We start from the raw sequence: 25934 nt of genomic DNA on the forward strand, positions 1-25934 counted from the left end.
ACCTTCTGAAGAAAAGCACATCACAGTATACAAGGTTGAGCCTCAGTTTCGTAGGCCCTACAGTTCCATCCCAGTTGTCTAATGCTGAAGTGCTCTAGTCTTACTGGTGTCCAGTTTGGTAACCTGTGCTTCACCAAAAGTAGTGACAGGCAAAAGTCTCATTTAAAGGTACTTCCCAGGGCAAGCAACAGGTAGGAGCCTATGCACAGTTTCATTGTAGAGACTTGCCTATCTAAGGACAAAGAAACAGCTTGTTCTGTGGGGATTTTACTCCTATCCTATAGCTCTTTTGCATTCTTTGGCATATTTTGCTTCCTGATAGGAAGAAAACAAATGCTTGTTTCTTATTTTCTTTTTTCTTATTGCTCTCAGCTAACTCTTCCTTTATATCACAAATACTTGTTTTTAGATGTAAACTTGCTACATGATACTGTCCACACCCTCACTGTTAGACTCCCTAACAAAAATTTAGTTTTTAAAAGCATTATAATTTCCTAAGAAGTTGAGTTCTTTTCATATGTCTGAGATCCCATGATGCGTAAGATAAGATGAAAGGTAAGTGCCAAAAATGAATTTTTAAAGACTCTTAAGGATAAGAGTTCTCTTCTGATTATAAATAAGTTTTTGCAGTTCCACTGAGAAGAGGTTGTTATAATTCCATCAAGAATAATTTCAATGTCAAGAAAAATTTCAATATCAAACTTAGTGTTTCTTTAGCCATTGCCTCAGCAGAGTTGGTACAGTCCTTTCTATCATTGATAATGTAACCCGTGAAGCAGATACAGATTGAGAATTGTGATTGGAAGGAATTAGTAAGGCAATAGGGTCATTTCTTAACATTTGGTTTTAGTAATTTGACTATTCGTTTCACTTTCAGCTTGTTTCTAAGTGAAAATGAAAGAATTTCTTCTCTGCCTAGAAATATCAGTAGCACTAAGGGAAAAGTAGAAAATGACATTGCAGCCTGTTTATGTGCCAGATGGTTTAAAGTGTTTACTCCTAAAGTCCTAACTAAACAGAGCTAAGCCTTATTAGAAAACAGCTGCATCTTGTTCATGGATATCTGTCTTCCCTATCTTTAAGAACATGCCTTTCTTCAAGTATTTCCTAGAGGAGCTCATATTTTTTTAGTTTGCTCCAGAACCTTCATTCTAGTTCTGACACTGGGATCAAAGAAACAGGTCACTAAACAGTGGATATTTTCTCAATGATGTAAGATTCTTATGGCCCAAAACACTAGAAGTGAAGCTGGCTGCACTTGGCAGCTCTAGCTTTCCTCCTGGCTCCCAGCCAGAGGACTTACCAGCCTGGACTGAGAACCCCTCCAGAGCACACTCAAGGTCACAGTTCCCCTTCCAGAGAAGCAAATGGAGAGGAGCACATGTAGAAGGCAACTCTGCACATAAATGTGCCCCTGTGGGGTGTTTCCCAGGCAAATGTAGGGAAAAGAGGTTAATTTTGTGCCCTGCACTATTAAGCTGTTAGAGTATAGTTATTAACATTGTTGTATACGAGTTAAGATTGGATTTCACCCCAGCACTGCAAAATAAACAAACAAAAACACTGGATTTCATACAAACAGGCACCATGCAAAAGACATTTTAAAATCTGAAGTCCAAAACTCTAAAATTGTAAGGTCTGAGCCCACTTCCATATATATACTTTTTTTTTTTTTTTTTTTTTTTTTGGGTGGGAGGCAGTATCGGGAATTGAACTCAGGGGCACTCAACCACTGAGCCACACCCCAGCCCTTTTTTGTATTTTATTTAGAGACAGAGTCTCAGGGTCTCACTGAGTTGCTTAGTGTCTCACTGTTGCTGCGGTTGGCTTTGAACTTGAGATCCTCCTGTCTCAGCCTCAGAGCCGCTGGGATTACAGGCATGTGCCACTGCACCCAGCCCACTTGTATATTTTTAAAGTGATTCTTAACTCCATGTCTGTTTGAATGACTGCTATTAATTATACTTTTGGTCCATAAGTGGTTAAGTTGATAAAATCCAGTTTATCTTGGTTATTCTTTATTTTGTTTTTTTTTTTATTTTATTTTTTTGATACTGGGGGTTGAACCCAGGGGCACAGTATGACTGAGCTACATCCCCAGCCCTTTTTATTTATTATTTTGAGACAGGGTCTTACTGAGTTGCTAAGGCTGGCCTCTAACTTAAAATTCTCCTGCCTTGGCCTTCCAGCAACTTGCTAGAATTATAGGCATGTGCCACCACACCTGGCTTTGTGAATTTTTAGAATGGAAATGACAGCATTTTAAATTGGTAATAGACATTTCCTAAAGTATGTGAAAAAATACTCTTCACCATTGGCTTAGTTGAACCAGTATCTTTATGTATGAGTGCCAAAGATATATGAATTCAGACATTACCTGCAATAGATCTAAAATTTAGTTTTGTGTTCCTGCCTTCATATACAAATTTAATGTGGTTTACAGCATAAAGGCAGAACATTGTTTTCTGTAGTTTTCAACTGGCTCCACTTCTTCGTGATACTTTCCAGCATAAATTTGTAAGCCATTAAAATAGGGTGTTAGCTATGATGATAGTGTTTCTTGTCTTCTGGAAAATGATTTCGTTAATCGCATTTAAAACCTATCAGTGGGCTAGGGTTCTAGAACAGATCAGTGGTAGAGCACTTGCCTAATATGCATGAGGCCCAGCACCACAAAAAAAAAAAAAGAAAGAAAGAAAGAAAAAACATCATTTTCACAAATTTTGTCATTAAAAACAGTATACTTGGACTGGAGCTGTAGCTCAGTGGTAGAGTGCTCGCCCAGCACGCGTGAGGCACTGGGTTCAAACCTCAGCACCACATAAAAATAAATAAAGGTATTGTGTCCATCTACTACTAAAAAGATTAAAAAAAAAAAAAAAAAAAGTATACTTCTAGTTTATTTCAGGGAAAAGGTTTACATTTCTGAAACTGTATTTGGTATATGACTCATGATATTTTGATCTTGTTTATCACTAACATGACTGAAGTTCACAAGGATTTTTTTATTTTTATTTATTTATTTATTTTTATTTTTTTGCAGTACTGGAGATTTAACCCAGGGCTTAATGCATAGTTAGCAAGCACTTTTATCACTGAGCTACATCCCCAACCCCATAAGGATTTATTGCCAAGTAAAATTTGACCAAAATACCCTGAGAATGGCTTATATTCTTTTAAAAATTCCCTGCTTATTTTATTAAGAATGTATTATTTGGGTCATTTTAGACATATTTGGTGATATTTCAAAAGAAAGTATTCAAAACATTTTTTATGTAAAGATTTATGAAAAAACTAGATCACGTATAAATTCCTTTATGCAAAATTAATAAGGAATAAAAACAATATAAAAACATTTTGCAATAAATACAAGAGTTCAAAAAAATATGCTTTAATTAAGGACTAAATTTTCAAAACTGCATGATAATACTTCTACTCATTTCCATGATTGTTGTTCATTTGAAATTCAAATTGGTGCTTTTTTAACAGCAACAACAAAAAAGCTCTTGGAATATGGTCCCGTGCCTCTGTGTAAAGTGAATGAGATTTTTGTTAAAACCATATTTCCACTCCTGAGCCCTGTTACCATCCCTGTCATATACTACCCCGCACCGCGTGTGCACACACACACACACACATACACACACACACACACACACACACACACACACACACACGTGAATTTAGAAGATCCCTCACCAGGAAGAGAACCTACAGTCTATTTTAGATGCAGTTCTGAACCAACTGATTTTTGGTCTCATACTTTAGAACATTAAATAGCCAATATTCAATGTCATTGATTGTTCAGGACTATGTCCACTTTAAAATTGATTCCAAAGTCATCAGATGAAAGTAAGGAAGGTCATCCAAAGCAAACTTTGTTTCAGGTGTGTCCCTACCCCAAACAGATTTTAGGACAGAAATGGGAAAGCGAGTTCATGTTGAATTATTTTTGGAAATGCTGTATTGGAGCGTATGGATTCTTAAGTATATATTTTAAATGGGGGATTAGATTTAATTTTGGTTTTAAATATTTTGGGTTAAGAGAGGGTGACAATTCTATAACTGGACATACAGGGTTTTTTTTTTTTTTTCAGAATTGTCATTATCAAGTATAAAGATTCATGTCAGAATGGCCAACTTCACATGGGTGTCTGTATTCCCTGGTGCTGCTCCTAACGTGAACTTAATAATCAGTTGCCATACTAAAGCAAGAGCACTCAGGTGAATGAATCAAGTTACTTTAAAATTGATAAAAGGTATTTGGCTGAATGCAAAGTGTGTTGACGTGGTAATAAGTCAGTGATAAATTATTCATCACTAACTTTGTTTGCACTTTCACAGAACACTGCTTGCACTAGGATCTTAGTGTGAATTATAACAATTGTTTTACCAGTATATACAGATTGTTAAGCATAATTTATATGAAGATGTTTCTGTTTACCTTTGTATATTTTACAAAGAACAACTATAATAGATGGTTAAATGTTTTTGAATTGTGTTTGTATGTTATTTTGATTTTATTCTGTTATCTTTTCACTCCCTATGAATTTGAGTGTCAGGAATAGAGAAATAAAATGCTAACCTGGTCTTTGAATAACTCTAGTGTCTGGTTCCATTTTGCTGTTGTGTTTTGGTTTTAACTTTTTGTGTGTGTGTGTGAGGCTGGAGATCAAACCCAGGGCCTTGTGAATGCTGAGCAAGTGCTTCTACTACTGAGTTCCTTTGCCCAGCCCAGTTCCATTTTTATTATCCAACTCTAATTTTCATTTTGCTCATTAGAAATTTCTGAGACTTTGTAAATTACAAAGAACTTTCCCTTTGTGCAAACATTCTTATTTGCTTTATAAGACTGAATATAGCTTATGGGCAAGTGAAGTAGAACTTACACAATACTGCCTCAATAGAAATATGAAAAATAAGGCAACCAGTTAGTTTTATCTATTTAAAGATTCTCTAACTTTAGCATGCACAGAAACTCCTAGGGAGCTTAAAAAAAGAAAAAAAAAAAAGAAAAAAAAAAATTCCCACCAGAGACTGTGATTCAATATGTAGGTTTCATGAGGGTGGGGGCAGGAATCTGAATCTCTGACAAGATTTTTTGCTGGATTCTGGATATTTCATTTAGGAGAAACACTGATAATACAGTGCTCGATGACTATACTGGCTGAGGCAGGAGGATTGCAAGTTTGAGGCCAGTCTAAATAACTTAGCCAACACCCTATCTCAAAAAAAAGAAAAGTGGGGCTGTGCACAGTGGCAGACGCCTGTAATCCCAATGACTCGGGAGACTGAGGCAGCAGGATTTTGAGTTCAAACCTAGCCTCAGCAAAAAGCAAGGCGCTAAGCAACTCAGTGAGACCCTGTCTCTAAATAAAATACAAAATAGGGCTGGGGATGTGGCTCAGTGGTTGAGTGCCCCTGAGTTAAATTCCCTGTACCTGCCCCTGCCCCCCGCCGCCAGAAAAAAAAGAACTGGGGGTCTGGGATATAGCTCAGTGGCAAAGTGTTTACCTTGCATTCCAAAACCCAGGGTTCAACCCCAAGTTCCAAAAAACAAACAAACAAACAAACAACAAAAAAAACTGAGGATGTAACTTAGTGGTAAACCTCCCCTGTGTTCAATTCCAGTGTACCAAAAAAACCAGTGCTAAGAAAGCAAGTTTTTATTTATTTAGCTCTTTTTCCTGAATTTAAGTACATAATCTTCAACTAAACTGACATTTGTACCACTCATGCACAACTAATGCAGATGTCATAACTCTCAGTCTAGTGTGAAGAGTACCTTTTTGGAAATAGGGAAAGTTCCTAGGAAATGATGTAAATGGAATCTTTTGGGTGGTGACTGCCATCTTCCTAATTGAAATGTGGGAACAACCTAGAAACCAGATGATTAAAAAGATCCCAGGCCAAGTGTGTGGCATACCTGTAATTCTAGCTACTAGGAGGCTATTGAAGGAGAATGGTGAATTCGAGGCCAGCCTAGACAATTTAGCAAGACCCTGTCTCAAAATAAAAAGGGCTAAAGATAGAGCTCAACGATAAAGCGCCCAGGGATTCAATCCTCATTAAGGGCGGGGGCAGGGGAATTCTTGCTTGATTATACTGTAGGGTCTTAGGTTAATAAGTAACAGATTTCCTCCAGTCCAAAAACTTTGCATGTGAACTGGGCACAGTGGAACACACATAATCCCTGCAACTCCAAGGCTGAGGCAGGAGGCAAGTTTGAGGTCAGCCTCAGCAATTTAGTGAGACCCTGTCTCAAAATAAAAAGGGCTGGAGATATAACTCAGTGGTAGACCACTCTGGATTCAATCCCTTGGTACTAAAAAAAAAAGTACCAAAAAGAAAAAATGCAAGTTGGCTTGCCTCTTCTAGGGCCTTCAAAAAAATTTTTAATGTATAAATTTATTTTTTAAGGGCCTTCAGTTTTGAAAACCAAGAGGCCAGATTCTCTTTGTGGGTCAAGAGCAGAACAGGAGAACTCTAGCCCTGTTCTGGGATTCAGAGAGGCAAAGTGGATGGGACCTTCTGTGACTCAGGGCTCCACTGTACCAGGACATGGCTCTGACAGCTCCTGAAGGAAATCATGCAGGCCGCGTTCTTCCCTGACTGGCGCAGATGGCAGGGGCAGGAAGTTATTTAGAGAACAGTTTTTTTCTCCACCCCAGCTTCTGTTCGGGGCCACATTCAGAATCTTCAGGCTCTTCAGTCCTCTGGCACATAGGAGACCACAGAGCCCCTCTTGGATTTGCCAGGGCCTCATTCTGCCTTTCCCCTTGAAGAAGCACTGCCTTGACCTTTTTGATTACGGGGTGATTGGGCATAATTTTTGCCCATCATTCCTTGTGCCAGTGCTCAGCTGGGCAAAATAGGGAGCAGGGTCTCTACTCACCAGGTTCTCTCTTTTTTCTCTCTCACACAAAATCTTACATAAGGGAAAACCTTAGTTTTCACCAGGCCTTTAACTAAGCATGCTCGAGTGTTGGATTCTGGCTCCAGTGCTTGGTCTTCCTTTCTGCTGCCTTACCTCAGTCAATCATCAGGCATTTCCTGAATACCTGCCTACTGGAGGCTGGCATGGCATGAAAGAAAGTGGGCAGAGATTGGCCAAGGCACCTCGGAAGGCAAAAGGAGGTGGTTTTCCAAAAGTATAATGTCTTTTCTAGAAGGGTCACTGCAGCCAAATCTTGAAAACTACAAAGTGATTCGGTGGAAGTGGGGTGAAAGGACATTCCAGGCACAGAGGCCAACGAAGATAGAGACAGGAAAGATCACTGTGATTTGGGGGTTGGTAGAACTCAGTGCCTAAAGATGGGCCAGGCAGAGTATATTAAAAGGAGGCAAGAGTAGAGGGCACAACATACAGGGCTCCTGTAATCCCAGCAACTTGAGAAACTGAGGCAGGAGATCGCAAGCGTAAGGCCAGCCTTAGCAACTTAGTGAGGCTCTAAACAACTTAGACACCATCTCATTTTGAAAAATTAAAAGGGCTGAGGATAGAGCTTAGTGGTAAAGTATCCCTGGATTCAATCTCAGTACAAGAAAGAAAGGAAGGAAAGAAGGAAGGTCGGGGAATGAGCACAGACTTGCACTGTCAACTCAGTTTATGCTTGGACCTCTTGTTCATTCCTCATCCTCCATGGCTCCCTTCTCTATGAGAGTCTGCTTGAATTCCAGTGGCAAAGAACCTGTCTTTTGCAAACCCTTTTTAAATGTTTTAAGATTTGGAGACAGGTTCTAAATTCCTGAGGCTGGCCTTGAATTTACAATCCTCCTGCCCCAGCCTCCATAGTCTTTAGTTAGTTATACCCTTTCTGTTTTCTTCGTGTGTGTGTGTGTGTGTGTGTGTGTGTGTGTGTGTTTTACTGGAGATTTAATCCAGGTGCTCCACCACCCCACCTTTTTCATTGTTTTTTGTTTATTGTGGTGTTGGGGATCAAACCCAGAGCTTCATTTTTGAAATTTTGAAATAGGGTCCTACTAAGTTGCCCTGGCTAGCCTTGAACTTGTGATCCTTCCATCTCAGCCTTCTGAGTTGCTGAGACTACATGCCTGTTCTACTACACCTGAAGCACATACCCTTTCTTGACTGGCAGACTCCCTAAGATTTACTTCGTCCTGAGATCTCTGATTCCTGATGCCTCCACAGGGGCACATCACCCTCCTCCAACATTGGCCCACTTGTGCCTCTGACATGGATGTGGTAGAGACCAGGCCTGCCCATCAGCCCTCCTTTTCAAGTCTGGTAAGACTCTACTTTAGTAAGGAATGGGCACAAATATTACAGCTGGATGCAGGGAGCTGTAATATCAGCACCCAATAGACCAAGCACCTGACACTGGAACCAGGCAGTCTCCCAGAGTCTCAAAATAGCAGTTTAGAACATCCACAGGTGAAGGTTTATTTTGCTGAGTCTCTTTTCTCTCTTGGCTTCCTCTTGCAAGCCCTTGGCAACCCCTCTGAGTCTCAAGTTGATCACAACATTCAATCCGATGCAATGGAATGTTCCTTCTTTGCAAAAGGAAGGGAGGGGCGGGGGAAGGAAGATGACCTATTCAACTACCTCTTGGGTTATAAGGTTTCAGGTGTGGGGTGACCACAGCTGAGGAGGAACCCTAGGAACTCAAAATGTTGGGCAGTTGGGTGTTTCTTTGGCCCAGGCAGCTGACTGTCACACACATCACTAGTTTCCCTGATGACCACCAACTGTTTACAACCATTCTTTTTTTTTTTTTTTTTGCGGTGCTGGGGTACAACCATTCTTTATAAGGGAGCTGCACACGGCTAGTCCCTGCCCTGACCCCAGACCACAGTTGTCCTACTGAAGCTCAGGGAGGCTCATGAGAACAAACAGAGCTGACCTGTTCGAATTCCAGGAAGTACAAGTTAGTAAACAAATCCTTCTGCTACCTTGCCTCTGGCCAGTCTGCCACTGCCCACACTCTACCTAAGCCTCTGTGTCCTGCCCTCCTCTCACACCATCACACTGGCTCCCTCCTGACCCTCTCAGCTACCCTGCATGAGCAGCCAGCAGAGGCTCTCATTCCCATTTCACAAATGAAGAAACTGAGGCCCAGAAAGGGCCAGAATGCAGGTCCCCAGTTCTCTGTGACCCCAAGACCCACCAAATTTCATTTCTAGTGAATTCCTCCTTCATGGCACATACCTGCATGGATACTCTGAACCTGAATGGCCATATACTGTTTAATATTAACTGACGAAGAAGGAAAGGATGAAGGGGATCATCCACTGAAGATAGCCTCTAGAATTGCTGTTACCAGAACCCAGCCAGGCCCCAGACCCACCTGAGAGGTATAGGCCTGTGCATAAGCCTGGACACAGATGCCTCACCTTCCAGTCCAGTGCCTGCAAGTCCTGCTCTGTGCCCCACCCCCACCCCGTCACTGCCGCAGCCAGACCTGGCTTATTCATTTATTTATTTTTAAAAATTCTTACACATGCTAAGCATGAGGCCTGAGCTATGTCTCCAGTCCCCCTGACTTGGCATTTCATTCCATGACCACATCCACAACTAATCCTGTGCCCCTAATTGTCCCTTTAGTTGGTAACAGACCACTGGTGCATTGGAAACCAAACCTTCAATACATGAGATTTTAGGGGATATTTCAGATTCAAGCCATAACAGAATTGTTCATTTTCATCTTGGTTATTGTCATTAATCTCTTACTGTTCCTAATTTGTAAATTAAACTTTATCGTAGTCTCCCAGTGAGTCAGGAGTTTGAGGCAGGAGGATCTTCAGTTTGAGGCCAGCCTTAGCAATGTAATAAGGCCCTGTCTCAAAATTAAAAGAAGAAAAAAAGAACTGGGGATGTAGCTCAGTGGCAAAGCACCTCTGAGTTCAATCCCTAAATAAATAGATAAACATAAAAAATAAATAAATAGATAAACATAAACTTTATGATAGAGTTTGGTATTATTTCCACTGGGTGTCCTGGAACATACTCTGAAGATAAGGGGGGACTACCATCCCACACCTTCTTCATTCATTCATCTCTCAGTGGACATTTCGGTTGCTTGTGAATAGTGTTGCAGCCAACATGTTCTTTAAATGTTGAGCTGAGATAGCAGATTTAGTAGGCTCTGGGGAGCAGGCTCCTTTCAGGACACTTCAGAGCTTCGATTCAGCCTTGGTACGGGATGTGAGAGGCATTCGAGGTCATGCCCGACCAAGATGGACACAGTTGGATTCCCTGTGTACTGGGCTGCAGCCACTTCACATTGTTCCTTACACACTGGGGGTTGAGTGTGCCAGGGGTGTTGGACGAGTCTTGGATCTGCTCCAGTTTATAAAACTGGGAAATCATTCACTAGCGTCAGCCCCCTGCCTGGGACACTGGGTAGCAAAAGACACAAAACTTCCTACTAGGATTTCCAGGTGAGATACAGGGCACAATATTCAGAACATACTTACATTAAAGAACTATTCATTGTTTATCTGAAATTCTAACTTAACGTATGTCCTGTATTTTTTTTTTATTGGAGTATGTCCTATATTTTTTTTTGGGTGCTGGGGATCAAACCCAGGGCCTTGTGCTTACAAGGCAAGCACTCTACTGACTGAGCTATCTCCCCAGCCCCCTATATTTTTATTTGTTAAATCTAGAAACCCTCCCTCCTACCCACATGGTCCTTCTGTCTAGCCAGCAACCAGGGTCTCTGGGTCACTACTCAGGTTCCCCTGGAAGCGTTGGCATGGATGCTTCCGAACTCAAGCCTGACTTGGAGCACTGGGTGTCAAGCACCCCAGTGCTAGAGAAGCTTATTCTACAAGTTACCTGCTTGACTGAGTCCCCATCTTTTCTTTCTTCCCTTGACTCTTAATGGACAGTCTGCCTGAACTCCAAAAATTTGACCTAAAAATCCTCATTTCATTTTTTTGTTTGTTTGTTTGTTTTTTTTTTTTTTTTTTTTGGAACTGGGAGTTGAACCCAGGGCTTTGTAAATGCAAGGCAGACGCTTTGCCACAGAGCTACATCCCAGCCCTCCTCATTTCATGATTGACTCTTCTTTTATCAGGCAAACCCTAAATAGTAGTCATGAAGGGCTGGGGAGATAGCTCAGTTGGTAGAGCACTTGCCTTGTAAGCACAAGGCCCTGGGTTCAATCCTCAGCACTGCAAAAAAAAAAAAAAAAAAGTGGTCATGATATTGCAGGAAACAGACTGGTCGGGAAGCAGCTATCAGCACTTGGAGAGGAGGAGAACTCCAAACTTTATTTTACACCAGCAGGCAGAGAGGAAAACAAAACTCCAAATTCTGAACACCCGTCCAGTTTCCTCTTTTTTTTTTTTTTTTTTTGGTGCTGGGGATTGAACCTAGGGCCTCGTGCTTGCAAGGTAAGCACTCTACCAACTGAGCTATCTCCCCAGCCCATTACCCACAGTTTCTCACAACATTTCTAGGCTATATTATCATAAATTTTCTAGTCTTCCCTATATATGGTTGTGCATGGGTTTCTAGCGGGGAGCATGTTTACAGGAGCAAAGTGTGGTAAGGGGAAGAACTGGCTCCTTTACAAGGCCTTTGATAAATCTCTAGCCTTGGGCCTGAGCCACCACAGATATGTTTACACTTCAAAGGGAAGTAGTCAGACTCCCAGGGGAAGTTATCTACAATCCAAAGGGAGGAACCCATGATCAATCTGGCTTCCTGGAGAAAGGCTGAGGGCAGGGAGGGGAACTGGCCCCTTCCCCAGGCTTTGGTTTCTTATCATAATGTTTTTATAATGTTATTTCACAACCAGGTCGGGTTTTGCCATCACAATGAAACTTCATTTCCCTCTGCCTGAGTCTCTTGTGAGTCAGACACACACAGGCGCAGCTGGGGACTGGGCCTTCACAGTGCAGAGAAGTTGGACCTGGCAGATGTCCTCAAAAGCCTGCCCACCTGTCTGGGCAACTTAGTGAGACACTCTCAAAATTTTAAAAATAAATAAAAGTGTTGAAGGCAAGCTCACACACAGGTAGAGCACTGGTACCACAATTAAAAAAACAAAAACAAAACAAAACAAAAAAACCTGTCCATGAGGCCAAAATGTGGGGGTTTCTGTGAAGGGATAGATTAATGAGGAGACCACTCTGAGCAAACTGTATTTCCCACCGTGGGCCAGGGAAACCTCTGCAAGTCCTGAAACTTTGTCTCCAAGAAAAGGTACCTTTGCTGCCTCCTCTGGCTGCTCTAGGCACAGAGAGCTACAATAAAAGGGACAGAAGCCAGGTTGGGAGGACTGAAGGCTCCCTGCTCAACTCACTGTCGATCCTCTTCCTTGGCAATGACTGAGTCTCTTTGACCTCCTCACCACACCCAGGGCTGGGCACCCAGCGGACCTCAAACAATCCCTTTTCCTCCCAAGAGGCATCTCATTCCTCAACAGCCTGTTCCCATAGATCAATAGAGAAGGTCCTTTTCTGGCCTGGCTGGCAAAGGGCAGTGGAGAAGGGCTGTAGTGTGCAGGAGCCTTAGGAAGCACAGAGGAGGCAGGAGACCAAAGCTCTACAATTGGGAATGTGTTCTGGACGTGAGACCTTGGGAGCTGCAGCTGATAGCATCTGGACTGGGTCCAGGTGGGTGGTGGGTGGCAACCCAGATCCTACCCCAGGAGTTTGGAGACAATAGGGAATTTGGGAGGGCCATGTCATGTTGATGCTCTCCATCCATCAGCACAGTCTCAGTATGTATCTGCACTGGTTTGTCATTGTCTCATTGAAGTGTGTCTCCCACACTGGCCTGGCCCCTCTGGAAGGAGTGCGTGGTCACTTCCATGTCCTCAGAGCCCTGCAGCAGGTGCTCAGTCAGTGCATACCGGATGAAGAGTGGATGATTTACACCTGCCCCCAGATTTCCCCCCAACCCTGCCTCCCCTCAGAGCCCTGAGTCTTCCAGCTGCTAGCGCTGGCTGGACGGAAACTGACTCACCATGGAGAGCTGCCACCAGGTCAGCCCCACACTGGTGTTCTTGTCGTAGGGATGCTCTTCTCAGGCAACAGGGACAGCACAGGCAAGCACAGGGGAGGCCTAAGAGCACCAGTCAGATGTGATACTTGCCTGACTGGTGGATTCAAGGGTGCAGAGCTAGGGGTCCCTACAGAAGTGGGTTATGGGTTCTCATCGTTATCTGAGTCCCACTACATAGTAGCCTGGGTGAATCCTATGCAACACAGAGAAGGTGTCCCTCAGACTGGGTTGTCCTATATGATAGCTACTAGCCACATGTGTCTTTGAGCACTTGAAATGTGTCTGGTTCAAATTGAGCTGTGCTGTAGGTGTAAAATGCATGCTGGATTACAAAATGCGTGCCTCAGTACAAAAATATGACTGTAAAATATGTCATTAAGAGTTATTCTAAGGGGCTGGGGAGATAGCTCAGTTGGTAGAGTGCTTGCCTTGTAAGCACAAGGCCCTGGGTTCTATCCCCAGCACCCAAAAAAAAAAAAAACAAAAAGAGTTATTCTAAGGCCTGGCAGGGTGGCACATGCCTGTAATCCCAGTGACTTGGGAGGCTGAGGAAGGAGGATCATGAATTCAAAGCCAGCTCAGACTTAATGAGGCCCTGAGCAACTTGGTGAGAACCTGTCTCAAGATAAAAAACAAAACCAAAAAACAAACAAACAAACAAACAAAAACATAAAAAGGGTTGGGATGTGTGTATCCCTGGGTTCAATCCCTGGTACTAAGAAAAAAAAAAAAAAGTTAATTCTAAGGGTGTGGTGGTGCATGCCTGTAATCCTAATGGCTCAGGAGGTTGAGGCAGGAGGATTGCAAATTCAAGGCCAGTCTCAGCAATTTAGCAAGGTTCTAAGTGACTTAGAGAGATCCTGTCTCAAAATAAAAAAAATAAGGGTTTGCAGCTCTGTGGTGGAGTGCTTGCCTAGCATGTGTGAAGCCCTGGGTTCGATTCTCAACACTGCACATAAATAAATAAAATAAAGGTCCACTGACAACTGAATAAATATAAATATTTAAAAAATAAAAGTTAAATAAAAAGGGCTGGGATGTGGCTCAGTGATAAAGTGCTCCTGGGTTTAATCCCCAGCACCATACAAAACAAGTTATTCTAGCCGGGTGTGGTGGCACATGCCTGTAATCCCAGCTACTAGGCAGGATGAGGCAGGAGGATCTTAAGTTTGAGGCTAGTCTGGGCAAGATAATAAGAACAATACCCTGTCCTAAAATAAAATTAAATTAAAAAGGACTGGGAATGTAGCTCAGCGGTAGAGCACTTGCTAGCATGTGTAAGGCCCTGGGTTCGATTTCCATCACCACACACAAAAATTTTTACTGATTATGTTTAAATAATCATATTTTAAGTGGGGCATGGTGTTGCACATCTGTAATCCCAGCAGCTCGGGAGGCTGAGATGGGAGGATTTTGAGTTCAAAGCCAGCCTCTGTAACAGTGAGGTGCTAAGCAGCTCAGTGAGACCCTGCCTCTAAATAAAACACAAAATAGGGCTGGGGATGTGCTCAGTGGTTGAGTGCCCCTGAGTTCAATCCCTGGTACCAAAAAAATAATTAAATGATCATGTTTTAGACATAATTGATTAAATAAATTATTAAAATTCCTTATACTAGCTTTTTACTTTTTAAAAATGTGGCATGGTGGCACATGCCTGTAATCCCAGTGGCTTGGGAGGCTGAGGCAGTAGGATTATGAGTTCAAAGTCAGCCTCAGCAACGTAATGAGACCCTGTCCCTAAGTAAAGTACAAAAAAAGGACTGGGAATGTGGCTCAGTGGTTAAGCACTCCTGGGTTCAGTCCCTGGAACCAAAAACAAATAAGTAAATAAATAAAAATAAAAATGAAAATGTGGCTATCCTAAGAAATTTAATGAGACCCTGTCTCAAAGTTAAAAGTGAAAAGGACTAGGGATGTGCCTCAGTGGTTAAGTGTCCCTGGGTTTAGTCCCCGGTACCAAAATAAATAAATAAAATAAAATGTGGCTACTAGAATGACATGTGACTGATGGAGCCATGTTTATATTGAACAGTGTTGCCTTGACCCTCTGGAGCCTTTGTTCCTGCGGCCCCACATTTATCAGCTGGGGCAGGTATGCAGAGGGACCGTTCTTGGAAGGCTCTCAGCATCATTCTTCTGGACTGCTGTGGCCAAATGGTCTCACAGTGGGCCTCGTTTAAGGGTGTTTAAGGGTGACTGTTGCAGGAGAGGCTGAGGTGCTGACAAGTCCTTATTCCATTAGGTGGGCTGGCCACCTAGAAGGCCCCTAAGCCCCAACACCAGTGTTGAGACCCCTGTGCCCTTCCCATTCCCAGCTAAGCTGCTGGGTCCCTGGGGTTGGTGCCCTGAGGACACTTACAGTTCTCTGGATTCCCCAGCAGGGATGAGCCCTCCACAGGCCTTCAGGGCACACTTACACTCCATCGCAGGCTTACTTCCAAGGCCTTCTGTGTTGTAGACACCCAGGATCTTGGGTCTGGAGGCACCCTTAGGGACCTGTTATTTATTATCATGAGGAAATGGGGCATTCTCTGTAACAAATGACCAGGTTGGTGACCCTAGAAGCTAGATTCTTGGAGTCCCAATTCAACCTCTTTTCTGCAGCCTTCCTGTGGGCCTGCAGTCCAAGACCTCTGCATGAATGATATAGCTTTATCAGTCTGTGTAGGCTGAGCTCTCTGCTGGGAATGCCCCTTCACCAGCTGCTCAGTCTCCCACGGGTTAGCAATTATTGAATCTTCTGGTCTCCATTGCCTGAAGGCTCTGGGCACTATCATACAAGCCAGCATGCTGGCAGTGAGGCAGATGTATGGTCAATAGACTAATTGCTGGACGAACAGGAACGGTGTCACTTCCTCTGAACTGTGTCCCCACTGGACTGTGAGCTGACCCAGAGCAGGGAAGGCAGCTACATTACCCGCTCTTTCCAGAGCCTGGATGGGGTAGGCACTCAGTAATACAGAACGAAAAACAAACCCAGGCAAACTGAACAGAGAGGTCCCCCCAAACTCTCTCCCGCAGTCCCAGGCAGTTGTCTGGAGGTGATGAAATCATGCAGCAGTCCTGCCTTTGATGCTGAACTCTGCCTCTTACCAGAGGGGTGACTCTGGGCATATTCTTCATCCTCTCTGACTTCCAGGGACTGCGCTGTGAAGATCAGTCGAAACGCTGCCCTTAGAGTGTGGCCCCTGGTGTGTATTTAACATTCACTGGTTAAATACACTCACCGGTTAAATCACTTGTATGGTTCCTCAGGAGATTGTAGTAGGTCTCTTGGGACTCGGGGACCTCTTGTGGATCCCACTGTTGGGTGTGTGCACACGACCCCTAAACCCCCACCCACCCAATGCAATGGAGCCTCACACCAGCCAGCACAGAAAACATTGCTTTATTAACTGCGTTTGCCAACACACGAGGAGTGCAGAAGGCTCCTTAAGACACAGGCCCTGGCAGGGGCCGGGGTCTGGAACCCCCATGAGTGAGCAGGACAGGATGGGGTTGGGAGCTATGCAGCAGCGGCAACACAGAATCATGCAGGGCACAGCGGGCATTGGCCACACCGAGGCGACCATACATTCTATTGCTCGTTAAGGGTTGCGAACATGGACAATGTACAAAAAGGAGAAATAGGTCTTTGCGGTAATGAAAAATACATTTTTTTCTCTACAAAGGAATCTTTTCTAATACAAGAAAATAAATATTGCAACATAAGCCAAAAATAATTTAAAATTGCTCTTTTCAATATATTTTCAATATTTCTCTTGTATATTAACAAATGGCACATCACTTTCTTTGAAACAAAGACAGAAGGTGTCTCCTCCTGTGACATTCATATCACCCCCCCCCCACCGCCACCCCCCAACCGATTTGGAGCACACAGTGTGCATCTGAGGGAGAAAGCGGAAGGAAGTGCCTTAAAGAACAACCAAAGGTCCCAGACTCCAGCCCTGGCTCTTTGGCCAATGTGGCCAGCAGGGTCAAGGACATGGGAGAATGGCCTCCCCAAGGGCCTTGCTACAGGAATCCAGATCATTCTGTGAGTTTTGGGCATGGCTAGAGGTTGGCCACATCTGGCAGTAAGCAAGGAAATGCCAGGTCCACCTACTGCCAGTGTTTGTTAAGATCGGGCAGTTGAATCTCTAGGAATTGCCCAGTTAGTCCCAAGGTGTGCCTCTCTGCAATGCACACAGATGTGCATGTACAGAGACACAAAGACATGCCCTGGCACACATGCAGACCGCCATGGTCCAATGCCCATGTCTGGAAACCTGGGTGGCCTCCCCAAGGAAGCTGAGGCCCTTCCACTGCAAATGCTCACATACTGTCACAAAATCAGAGCTCATTTAAGAAAGTAAATGAGCATTCTACCTTTCTTCTCCTTATTTGTTTCAAAATACATTTATAATACATAAAAATACTTTCCTTGCACATTATCCTTTGTCACATAATGAGAGGGAAGGAGGTGGAAGGCAGCCGGGACTGTGAGAATGGGGGACTATATAGCCAGAATGAGTTGACGGAGCAGCTTCTGCCTCCCTGAGGAGGAGCCGTGAATGTGGGCAGATGTGGTCAAGAAAAGAGATCTGCCTCTGGCCTGGAAAAGGAACCTTCTTGGTCTCTGAGGGTGGCACAGCCCTCTCCATTGTGGATAGTGGGCTAGAAAGAATGAAGGGGCTGTGGCTAATGGGGAAAGCTAGGAGCCGGGGGTGAGGAGGGAGGAGAGACTGGCATCCTTGTCCACGCTGAAGCCTGATGGACATCCTGGAGGTGGAGTCAGCTGCCTGGTAAAGACTGCCCTAGGCCCTGGACTGAGAGCCTGGCCTGAGACACCTGCACTTTCCAGGAAACAGACCCTAGGGGCAGTCTAGTCCAAAGCAACAGCCAATGGAGAAGAGGGGTCAGAATCCAGAGGCCATCATTGGCAGAGCTTCCTGAAGAAATGCCAGCCACCCTGTCTACACACCCGCCCCAGACCCTGGTCATTGAGGCTAGGCCAGTCCCAGGGCCAAGAGGCTAAATTTCCTAAATTCACTCATCCCCTGAATCTCCACTCACAGAGCCCAGGCCCTGCCCTGAGATGGAGGGAAGGGGTCAGGGGCACATGCCAAGACTGCTGGACCCTGATCCTCACTGGCACCCCACCCCTGGCAGAGTTTGGTTGTTCTTTAAGCTCACCCCTTTGTTCGCCGCAGGTCCAGACAGGCAATCCAGCACAGAGAAGGTTGCGACCCGAAGTGACCCGAAGCACGGGGAAGGAAGGTCTGTTCAAAGGCAGTAAACAGAGACTGGGGTTGGGATGCCCATGCTGACGCTGCACTGTCACTACTACCAAGGCGGGCAGGCAGACTAGGTCTATGTGGTAGCTCATGCCATCCCAACGCCCAGGATCCTTGGAGCCCATCCACTCCCTCAGAGTCCACTCGGACTGGACAAATTTGTCCCATCCTCTGAACTTAAGTCATTATCTTTGTTTCCGGATTTGCTAAAATTCACATGAGATCGAGTGTTGATGACAACGCCACTGTCGTACCTTGATAAATTTTGGAGTCGGGGTTGGGGTGAAGGTCAAGTTGTTCCCCATCCCGCTTGTTTGCTTTGTGTATTCGTGCGGGGGGGGGGGGGGATGGGAGGGACCACATGGTAAAGACGGGTTTCCACGCTGGTTTCACAGTCAGGATTTCCCCTGGGAGTCTCAGAGTTTAGGAATGCTCACAGTGGCCCAGCCCAGGGTCTGAAATCCAATACCCAGGTACAGAGCAGCAGCAGCAGCAGCAGCAAAGCATCCTGCTCCAAGACCTCGGGCTCTCCGTGGGTGTGCGCAATGAACGTGTTTCTGTACTTTGTTGCTAAAGAACTCCATTTTTAAAAAAGTCCCAGTGACAAGTTGTCAGGTTCAGACTGTGCTGTATTATGGTCAAAATATTCTTGGCATCCATAGAATGATTCGACTGATTCACTGGACTTTTGCAAGGTTCTTGTTGGAGAAGTTCTGGCTTTACCAGTGGTGGAAGTGACCCAGGAGTAATTCGTTAAGAGGAAAAAAAAAATTTTTTTTTTTTTCACGGAATTCCTTTATGTTTGTTCCCTGAGCTATCACCCTGGGGCCACTCCACTGAAAACTCTTCAGAGCAACTATCCGGGACCTAGAGGGTAGAGTGGGAAAGGTGAGGTGGGGGAGGGGAGAAGGGATTAAGGCGCCAAGGGACAGAGGAATATGGGAACATCCAGCAAGACTTCAACCAGCCCCAGCAGGCCAATACTGGCCTGCTCTGGCCCCGGGATCCCACTGCTTGTTGGAAGGAGGCGTTTCCAAAAGGAAACCGAGGAAGAAGCTCATCTTTTAGCAGGACTAAGAAACTTGAAAAGGCAAACGGTCTGGTCTGGCCAGCTCCATGTGGGAGTGGCCAGACTTCAGCCGAGACTGGCCCCGAAGGAAGGAAGTTGGAGCCCCAGAGTGATTCTCTGCAGTGGGCTGGTCTGAGCCCCACGCCCCTGGCTGGGCACTGGCCCTCCCTTGGAGCCCTCCACCGGCACTGGTGGCTGGCTGTTTGGGAGTCCCCTGAGTAAATAAACAGCTCAGGAAGGATTCTGGGAATCCCTTCCCAGAGCTGCTGGGCTGGGCACTGGCAGGGGCAGAGCAGCAAGGGAGGGGAGGTGGCGGGGTGGGCGGGCAGGCCTCAGATGATGTGGGTTGGTCAGGAACCAGTGGGCCCCCTGCGCCCCCTCAGTGCTTTCTCTTATAAACTCGTTGTGCTTGTGACAGTGAGTAGACTCTGGCTGGGTTATCATTTATTATACTTCCTTGGGGATCAGTGGAGTGCAGCAGGACCCCCCCTTATGGGCCCCAGTGTGATCTGGGGGCAAGGCGGGGAAGGCCCCGGGCTGGCCCATCTGCCATGAAATAATGCCCAAACGACAGTCTGTCACCCAGTGGCAGCGGGCTGGAGTCCTGAGTGCTTCTTCACCTTACCTACATCTAACCAGAAGCCCAGCAATGCTGCATGGGCCGGGACAGAGGTGGCACACAGGACCTGGTATGGTCCTTGTGGCCAGAGCCATGGAAGGAATCCTAATGTCCTAGGCCAGCATAGAGGAAAGACAACAGTGTGGAATTCAAAACTCTCTATATTAAAAATAAAACCACAACAGAGTGGCAGCCTCAAGGGTCTGGGACACTCAGCAGAGATTGGAAATGGCAGTTGTGACTGGGCTGAGGCCTTGTCAGGGACCAGGGCAGGGCCTGGGACAGGGGTAGAGTGAATTAGGAGGCCAGTACCCCCATGCGGACCACCTCCTCAGCCCCTGCCTCCCGGGAACCCCGCTGCACCCCACTGTCCTCGGCCTCTACATCGGAGTCGCTCATCTCCCCATCAGAGAAGTAGCCATCAGTCTCAGTGTCAAAGTGTAGGCTGACCTTTGGCCTCTCGGCCACAGCAGAAGGTGGTCCTGTCCCAGCATCAGGCCTGGCACCCAGTGATCTCCGAGTGGCTTTGCTCTCACGGGGTGGCCGGAGCCGACCCAAGGGCTTGGGGCTCACCGTAGGGCCAGGCACTTGCACATTCGAGTCAGCAGCCATCGGGACTGCCTCGTCTGGGGTCTCAGGAGCCAGTGGAGGGGGGCTTTCGGGAGCCGCCGGGATGGGACAGTCCCCAGCTGTAGGGCTGGACGGCAAGTGAGAAGACGTCCGCCGTGGTGGTTTCCTGGCAGGTGGCCCCTGCCCCCCTTTGCCGCTGCCTGTCTCCTGGCCCCACGGCTTCTTGGGGGGTTTGTCCGGAGTTGTCCGTGAACCGGGCCCATCCTGTGGTGGTGGTGGTTTCTTCTTGGCAGGCAGGCGGGTACGGCCCCGGGCCTTCCTGGCAGGGTCACCAGGTCGCAGCGAGGGGTCTCGCATGAAGCTGAGCAGTGTCTCCTCATCCTGCAGCAGCTCCTCTGACAGCAGCCCCGGAACGGGGTCCTCACGGTGCCCGTTGTTCAGTGACCATTCGCTCATGGCCATGTCCTCTGCTGTGATCTGTACTGACTGTGCCAGCCAGCTGTTGAAGAAGGTGCCGTCGATGGGGAATGAGGTGGACAGCCCTGACCGAGGGAGAGAGGACAGGTGAGATGCATCAGGTGTGTGTCCTACTCTTTCAGGAGCCCTTGCCCACCCTCCCTGGGTGCCTTTCCTTCATGACTAACTCAGGTGAGCTACCTTGTGTGGTCCATCCCTTGACACCACCTTCTCCCCAGAAGGAAAGCCTATCCCCATAACTAGCTTTGTAATTTCTGGAATAGAAATGGTACTTGTCCAAATTACTAAGAATCTCAAGGTGGCAAAAGCAAAACATAACCAACGGCAGTGGCCCTGTTTAACTGTTGAATCAGATTTTCAGGAAAGGAGGGTTGAAAAACACTCTCAGGCCACCAGGGGGCGCTGCATCTCCACACGAGTTCCTTCCCAGAGCTTGCAGCAAAACACCCAGCACAAGCAGGGTAGGAAGGTATCAGGGCCTCCCTTTAGACCACTCAAGTTATCCCCATCTTGACATGCAGGGGCTTCTGTGCTGAGGTAAGATCTGGAAGGGTGCTCCGCCCGATGGGGCAGGAAGAAGGCCTGCAACAGTGACCTCAGCTGCTGCCACATCTCTGGACTTCTCTGGGTGGTTCCATTAAGGTTTGCTAGGGTTGAGGGAGGAGCCCACTTGAGGGACTATGGCAGGAAGGGACAGGGATGAGGATTTCTGGCAATTCTCCCTGCTTAGCTTGGTGTTGGCCTATGGACCTCTGTGAAAATCTAGCACCCAGGACCCCAGCATGGGGAATAAAGGATTAGTTCCTGAGTTTCACAGCCTCCAATCACATCTACGGAAGGGGGATTTCTCAGGATGCCAGGTGGAGCCCTGAGATCCCTCTGGGGCTGTAGTCTCCCACTCTGTGCAGCTAGCTGGCTTTCTGCGCGGGTGAGGCTGCAAGCGGGTGATGGTATGAGCGTGTCTGTGGGGTCAGTGTGGCCCCTCACTCACCCAGTTGCCCCAGCACGGAGTCGGGCCCAGCCTTCACTTTCTCCTTCTTCTCAGGGCTACTGCCTTTGGGGCCTTCCCGACCTTTCCTCTTTGAGTCGCTCTTCTTGCCCTTTGCTCTCCTCCCAGACCGCTCTGCATCAGGAGAAGTGAGAGGAGGGAGATGATCACACCAGGTAACCTCAGTCTGAACCAAGATCACTAAGTGGTAGCCCAGGAGTCCTCTACCAGCCTGGGCACAGCCTCCATAGTACCAAGGTCAAAGCCTGGGGCCCGGGAGCATTGTCAGTCAGGGGACAGCTGGTGTGGGATGGAGGGCTAACTGGACATTTCAGCCCTTGGGGGTCTTGAGGTGGGTATAAGGCCAAGAGGAAAGGCACTTGTAGAATGTGAACTTGAGTCTGACCTGAACAACCTAAACCTTGGGAGAGTCTTGGATGGTGGGAAGGATGGCCAGACACAAGGGTGGAAAGAACATCATCTGAGGGGCAAGAGGTTTAGATTCCAGTCCTAACAATGTAGTCAGCCCCCTTGAGCAAGCCTCCTGCCTCCGTCCCTGGTCTGCATCTGAGGTCAGGCAGCAGATGGGAGATTCAAGCTGCACAACTGGCCCGCAGATCCTTTCAGTCCACGATCACCTTGTAAGTCTAGGGGAAGGACATGGGGGGAGAGGGGAGCAGAGCTGCCCTGGATCCTCCCTAGCTTCCCAGCCACAGGCAGGAGGGTTTCCTGAACAAGGTGAAGAGAAAGTGGAGGGATGTGGCCCCAGCTCTTCTGCTGGTTTAGAGCAACCTCAGGCCTCAGTCTCCTCACCTGGAACATGGATCCAATCCATGCCTGATACTTTGCGGGAGGCTTTCCACTGCCCTTGGACAGTCCAGACTCCTTCCCTGGACCACACGACCTTGCACATCTCACCCTGGTTACCCCACAGCCTCGTCTTAGGTATCTCCTTTCCTCCACCTACAGTCACGTCAGGGTCATTCCAGGTTCTCCAACAGGTTCTGGCCTTTAGGTCTCCAAATATGCTACTTACTTGTCTTACTTCACCCAGTTCAGATGCAGACCTCCACCGGGAGGTCCCCCAGCCCCCTGAGCTAGACAAGCCTTAGCAATATGACTGCAGGTTATGTTGCACCCTAGGGGTCATGGGTCACAAATGTCACAGTAGTGTGGGTATCTGCTTCAGGCGGGGCAAACCAATCTTCTGTCCAAATGTCCTGCCCTGAACAAAGAGTTGCCTATTTGTTGCTACTCAGGAGAAGGAACTGCAAATGTCCCCAGCCCCAGTGTGGGGATGCAGACTCTGGTTTCTTGTTTTTTTCTTTTTTTTCCTTTCTTTCTTTTCTTTTTTGGTACTGGGGGTACTTCACCATTGCCTACATCCCAAGCCCTTCAGGGTCTCATTAAGTTGCTGAGGCTGATCTTGAACTTGCAATCCTCCTGCCTCAGTCTCATGACCCCTGGCCAGACTCTCCAGTTTTTAGGATCCTGTGCCCCAGGGTACTGTTCCTGCCTTGCTAACTTCAGCTTCTTTGGCTGTGGGAGCCTGACTTCTTTGCAGCCAGATGTGTTGCCCCAGTCAAGTTCTAAGGAGTCTGAGATGTTGCTCCGGTGTCACCACTGATACCTCTGTCCCTACAGTGCTATGACTAGAGCTGCTGGGACATCATTTTCCTTTCTCTAGAAAGGTGAGGTTCACAAGGGCAGGAACGCTGTGCTTAGTGTTTGCTGAATGACTAAAGAGAAGACAAGGAGCCTAGAAGGAGGCTACCAGCCAGTCTTTGTGTTCACAATGAGCTTGGCATGGTGTGACCTGCCCTGACCCAGCACTGGACTGGACAAAGCTAGCTTCTTAAGTCAGAGTGGGTGCTGATCCAAAGCAAAGGGAGGCAACTTAGCTTTTGGCAGGGGTGTGGGGAGGACCAGTGCTCAGTCATCCCTCCTCTTCACTCTGGGCCCAGCCTGACCCTAAGGCGAGCTGGCAGTGGCAGCCTGTAGCTCAAAAATCTCTCTCCACTCAGCTATTTCTGCTATGTGAGTTCAATGTCAGGGCACAAGTGCTTTAGGTTAAGCCCTGCCCTTCTTAACACGTCCACACTCCAGGAAGGGCCCTGTGTCTGGCAATACCCACAATTAACCCGTGAGATCAAGGTCAGAGCTTGTTTGGCCTTTGCTTTCCAGAGCTGTTCGATACATGCAACAGAATAAGAAGGCAACAGGGAAAACGCTGCTAGCACAGGGCCTGAATCTTGTCACATGGTGTCAGAAAGAAGGAACACACGGGCTCTGATCCAGTGCGGCTGCCTTTCCTGTACTGACTCCCAGGTACATGGGGGTTCAGGGAAGCTCGCCAGCTTTCTGCTTGTCCTGCCTCAGTTTAGCATAGAGCTGCTAGGACTTTGGGTGGGTATCTGCTGCTAAGCTGTAGCGACTCCATGAAACAGTAAAGGCCCCAGAGGCAGGCCTTGAGCCCATACTCCAAACTCTGGCTCCTTGCCTACTATTACAAGCAGGACTTTGGCAGGCACCTCTCTGGGGCTAGTAACTGGATGGTGGAAAGGGAGTGGCTGATGCCCCTGGCTCCAGAAATGTGCCCCCCAAACATACCCTCCTTGGGATCCAACCCTGCACCCAACAACACACAGAGGTGGCGGGTGGCAGTCAGGGAGGCACCTACCTCGACACAGATCCTGTTCAATAAGTTTCATCTGCAGGTGGAATATCTGCTCCTGGAGCTTGCAGATGGCGTGTTTTGTTCTCTCACGCCTTGTCACCATGTAGCACAGATTTCTAACCTGAGGAAATGCAAGAGAGATTTCCCACCTTACACATGGGCAACCACCTCAGAGCTCCCACCTCTAGAGGTCACTGCTGGAGAAGGAAGCACCTGGCACAGAGGCTACTGCTGCTGCCTACCCTGCACAGGACATCTGGAAATCAATTCCCAGACTCTGAGTGCATCCCTAGTCATGTGATCCAGAATATGGAGCCAAGCAAAGCCTAGACCCTAGGGCCCTGGCTGATCCAGAGCCGTCAGGGGCCACCTGGTTAGCTCAGCCTAGCAACTTTACCTTCCTCCCCAGGTCTTAACCTTTAGGCCTAGGGCTAGGGATGTGGCTTAGTGGTAGAGAATTTGCCTAGCATGTGCAAGGCCCTGGATTCTATTCCCAGCGATGCAACAAAACAAAACAAAACAAAACAAAAACACTACACAAAGAAATTAACTTCTAGGCTGAGCCAGCCATACTGCCTCCCAAGGCCCTTTCAACATGGTTGTTCTCCTCTAAGTCCATAGTGCCCCGAGGTATCAGGGTCTTTCCAGATAGCCTTGGACCTCCTGTCCAAGGCCTGCCTGTCTTTCCCAGCAAAGAAACTCTTCAGACCCAAGAACAGTGGCAGACACCAGTACCTGTCCTGAAGCACACATGGCCCCATATTTGGAGCTATACATTCAGCAAAATGGCTCTGAAAGCAGACAGGCAGTCCTAACCCACCTGTGCCCCGTCTGCAGCTGCCCCATGACTACCTGTTGCACTGGGACCTGAGCCAGGTCTGTGCTGCTTTGGCCAAGGCTCTCACGCCCACATGGCCACAGTCACTCAGCCACGGTGGCAGAACTCCTCAGCAGAATGTTGCAGAGGACTTTCTGACTTCCTTAGGCCAGCCAGGAAGAGTTCCTAAAGGATTTTAGGAACCATCTTGCGTATTAGCCCATGGAACATGGACAGTTCTTCAGGTGGCCCACATCACGCCTGCCCTCCTGTCACCTCACCCAGCGTGCCACCATTCCTCACTAGCTGCTCTCTCACACACTTCATGGGGCTCCATCCCCATGAGACACTGCCTTGGTCTGACATCATCTTCAGCTCAGAATGGAGTCTCCAAGGAGCAGGAGCAGTAGCAAAGCTACTCAGCTTCAGTTCTGGGTCCTAGCAGGGTCTTACAGCTGAGGC

General features: G+C 47.0%; 1 protein-coding gene across 4 annotated transcripts in view; it reads right to left on the reverse strand.

Annotated features, from left to right (window-relative positions):
• Window positions 1-16348: 16348 nt before the first annotated feature.
• The window catches only part of Jade2 (jade family PHD finger 2), a 50353-nt gene continuing 40767 nt past the window's right edge, over window positions 16349-25934 (reverse strand). For all 4 annotated transcript variants that reach the window (XM_047556461.1, XM_047556458.1, XM_047556459.1 and 1 more), the window contains exons 10-12: window positions 24659-24776; window positions 21982-22113; window positions 16349-21055 (exon numbers count right to left, since the gene is read on the reverse strand). In XM_047556461.1, coding sequence (XP_047412417.1) covers window positions 20241-21055; window positions 21982-22113; window positions 24659-24776 — 1065 coding nt within the window. In that variant the 3' untranslated portion in view covers window positions 16349-20240. The remainder of the gene's footprint in view (window positions 21056-21981; window positions 22114-24658; window positions 24777-25934) is intronic.

The sequence above is a fragment of the Sciurus carolinensis genome, chromosome 6 (genome assembly GCF_902686445.1).
Source record: "Sciurus carolinensis chromosome 6, mSciCar1.2, whole genome shotgun sequence".
Classification (NCBI taxonomy): domain Eukaryota; kingdom Metazoa; phylum Chordata; class Mammalia; order Rodentia; family Sciuridae; genus Sciurus; species Sciurus carolinensis.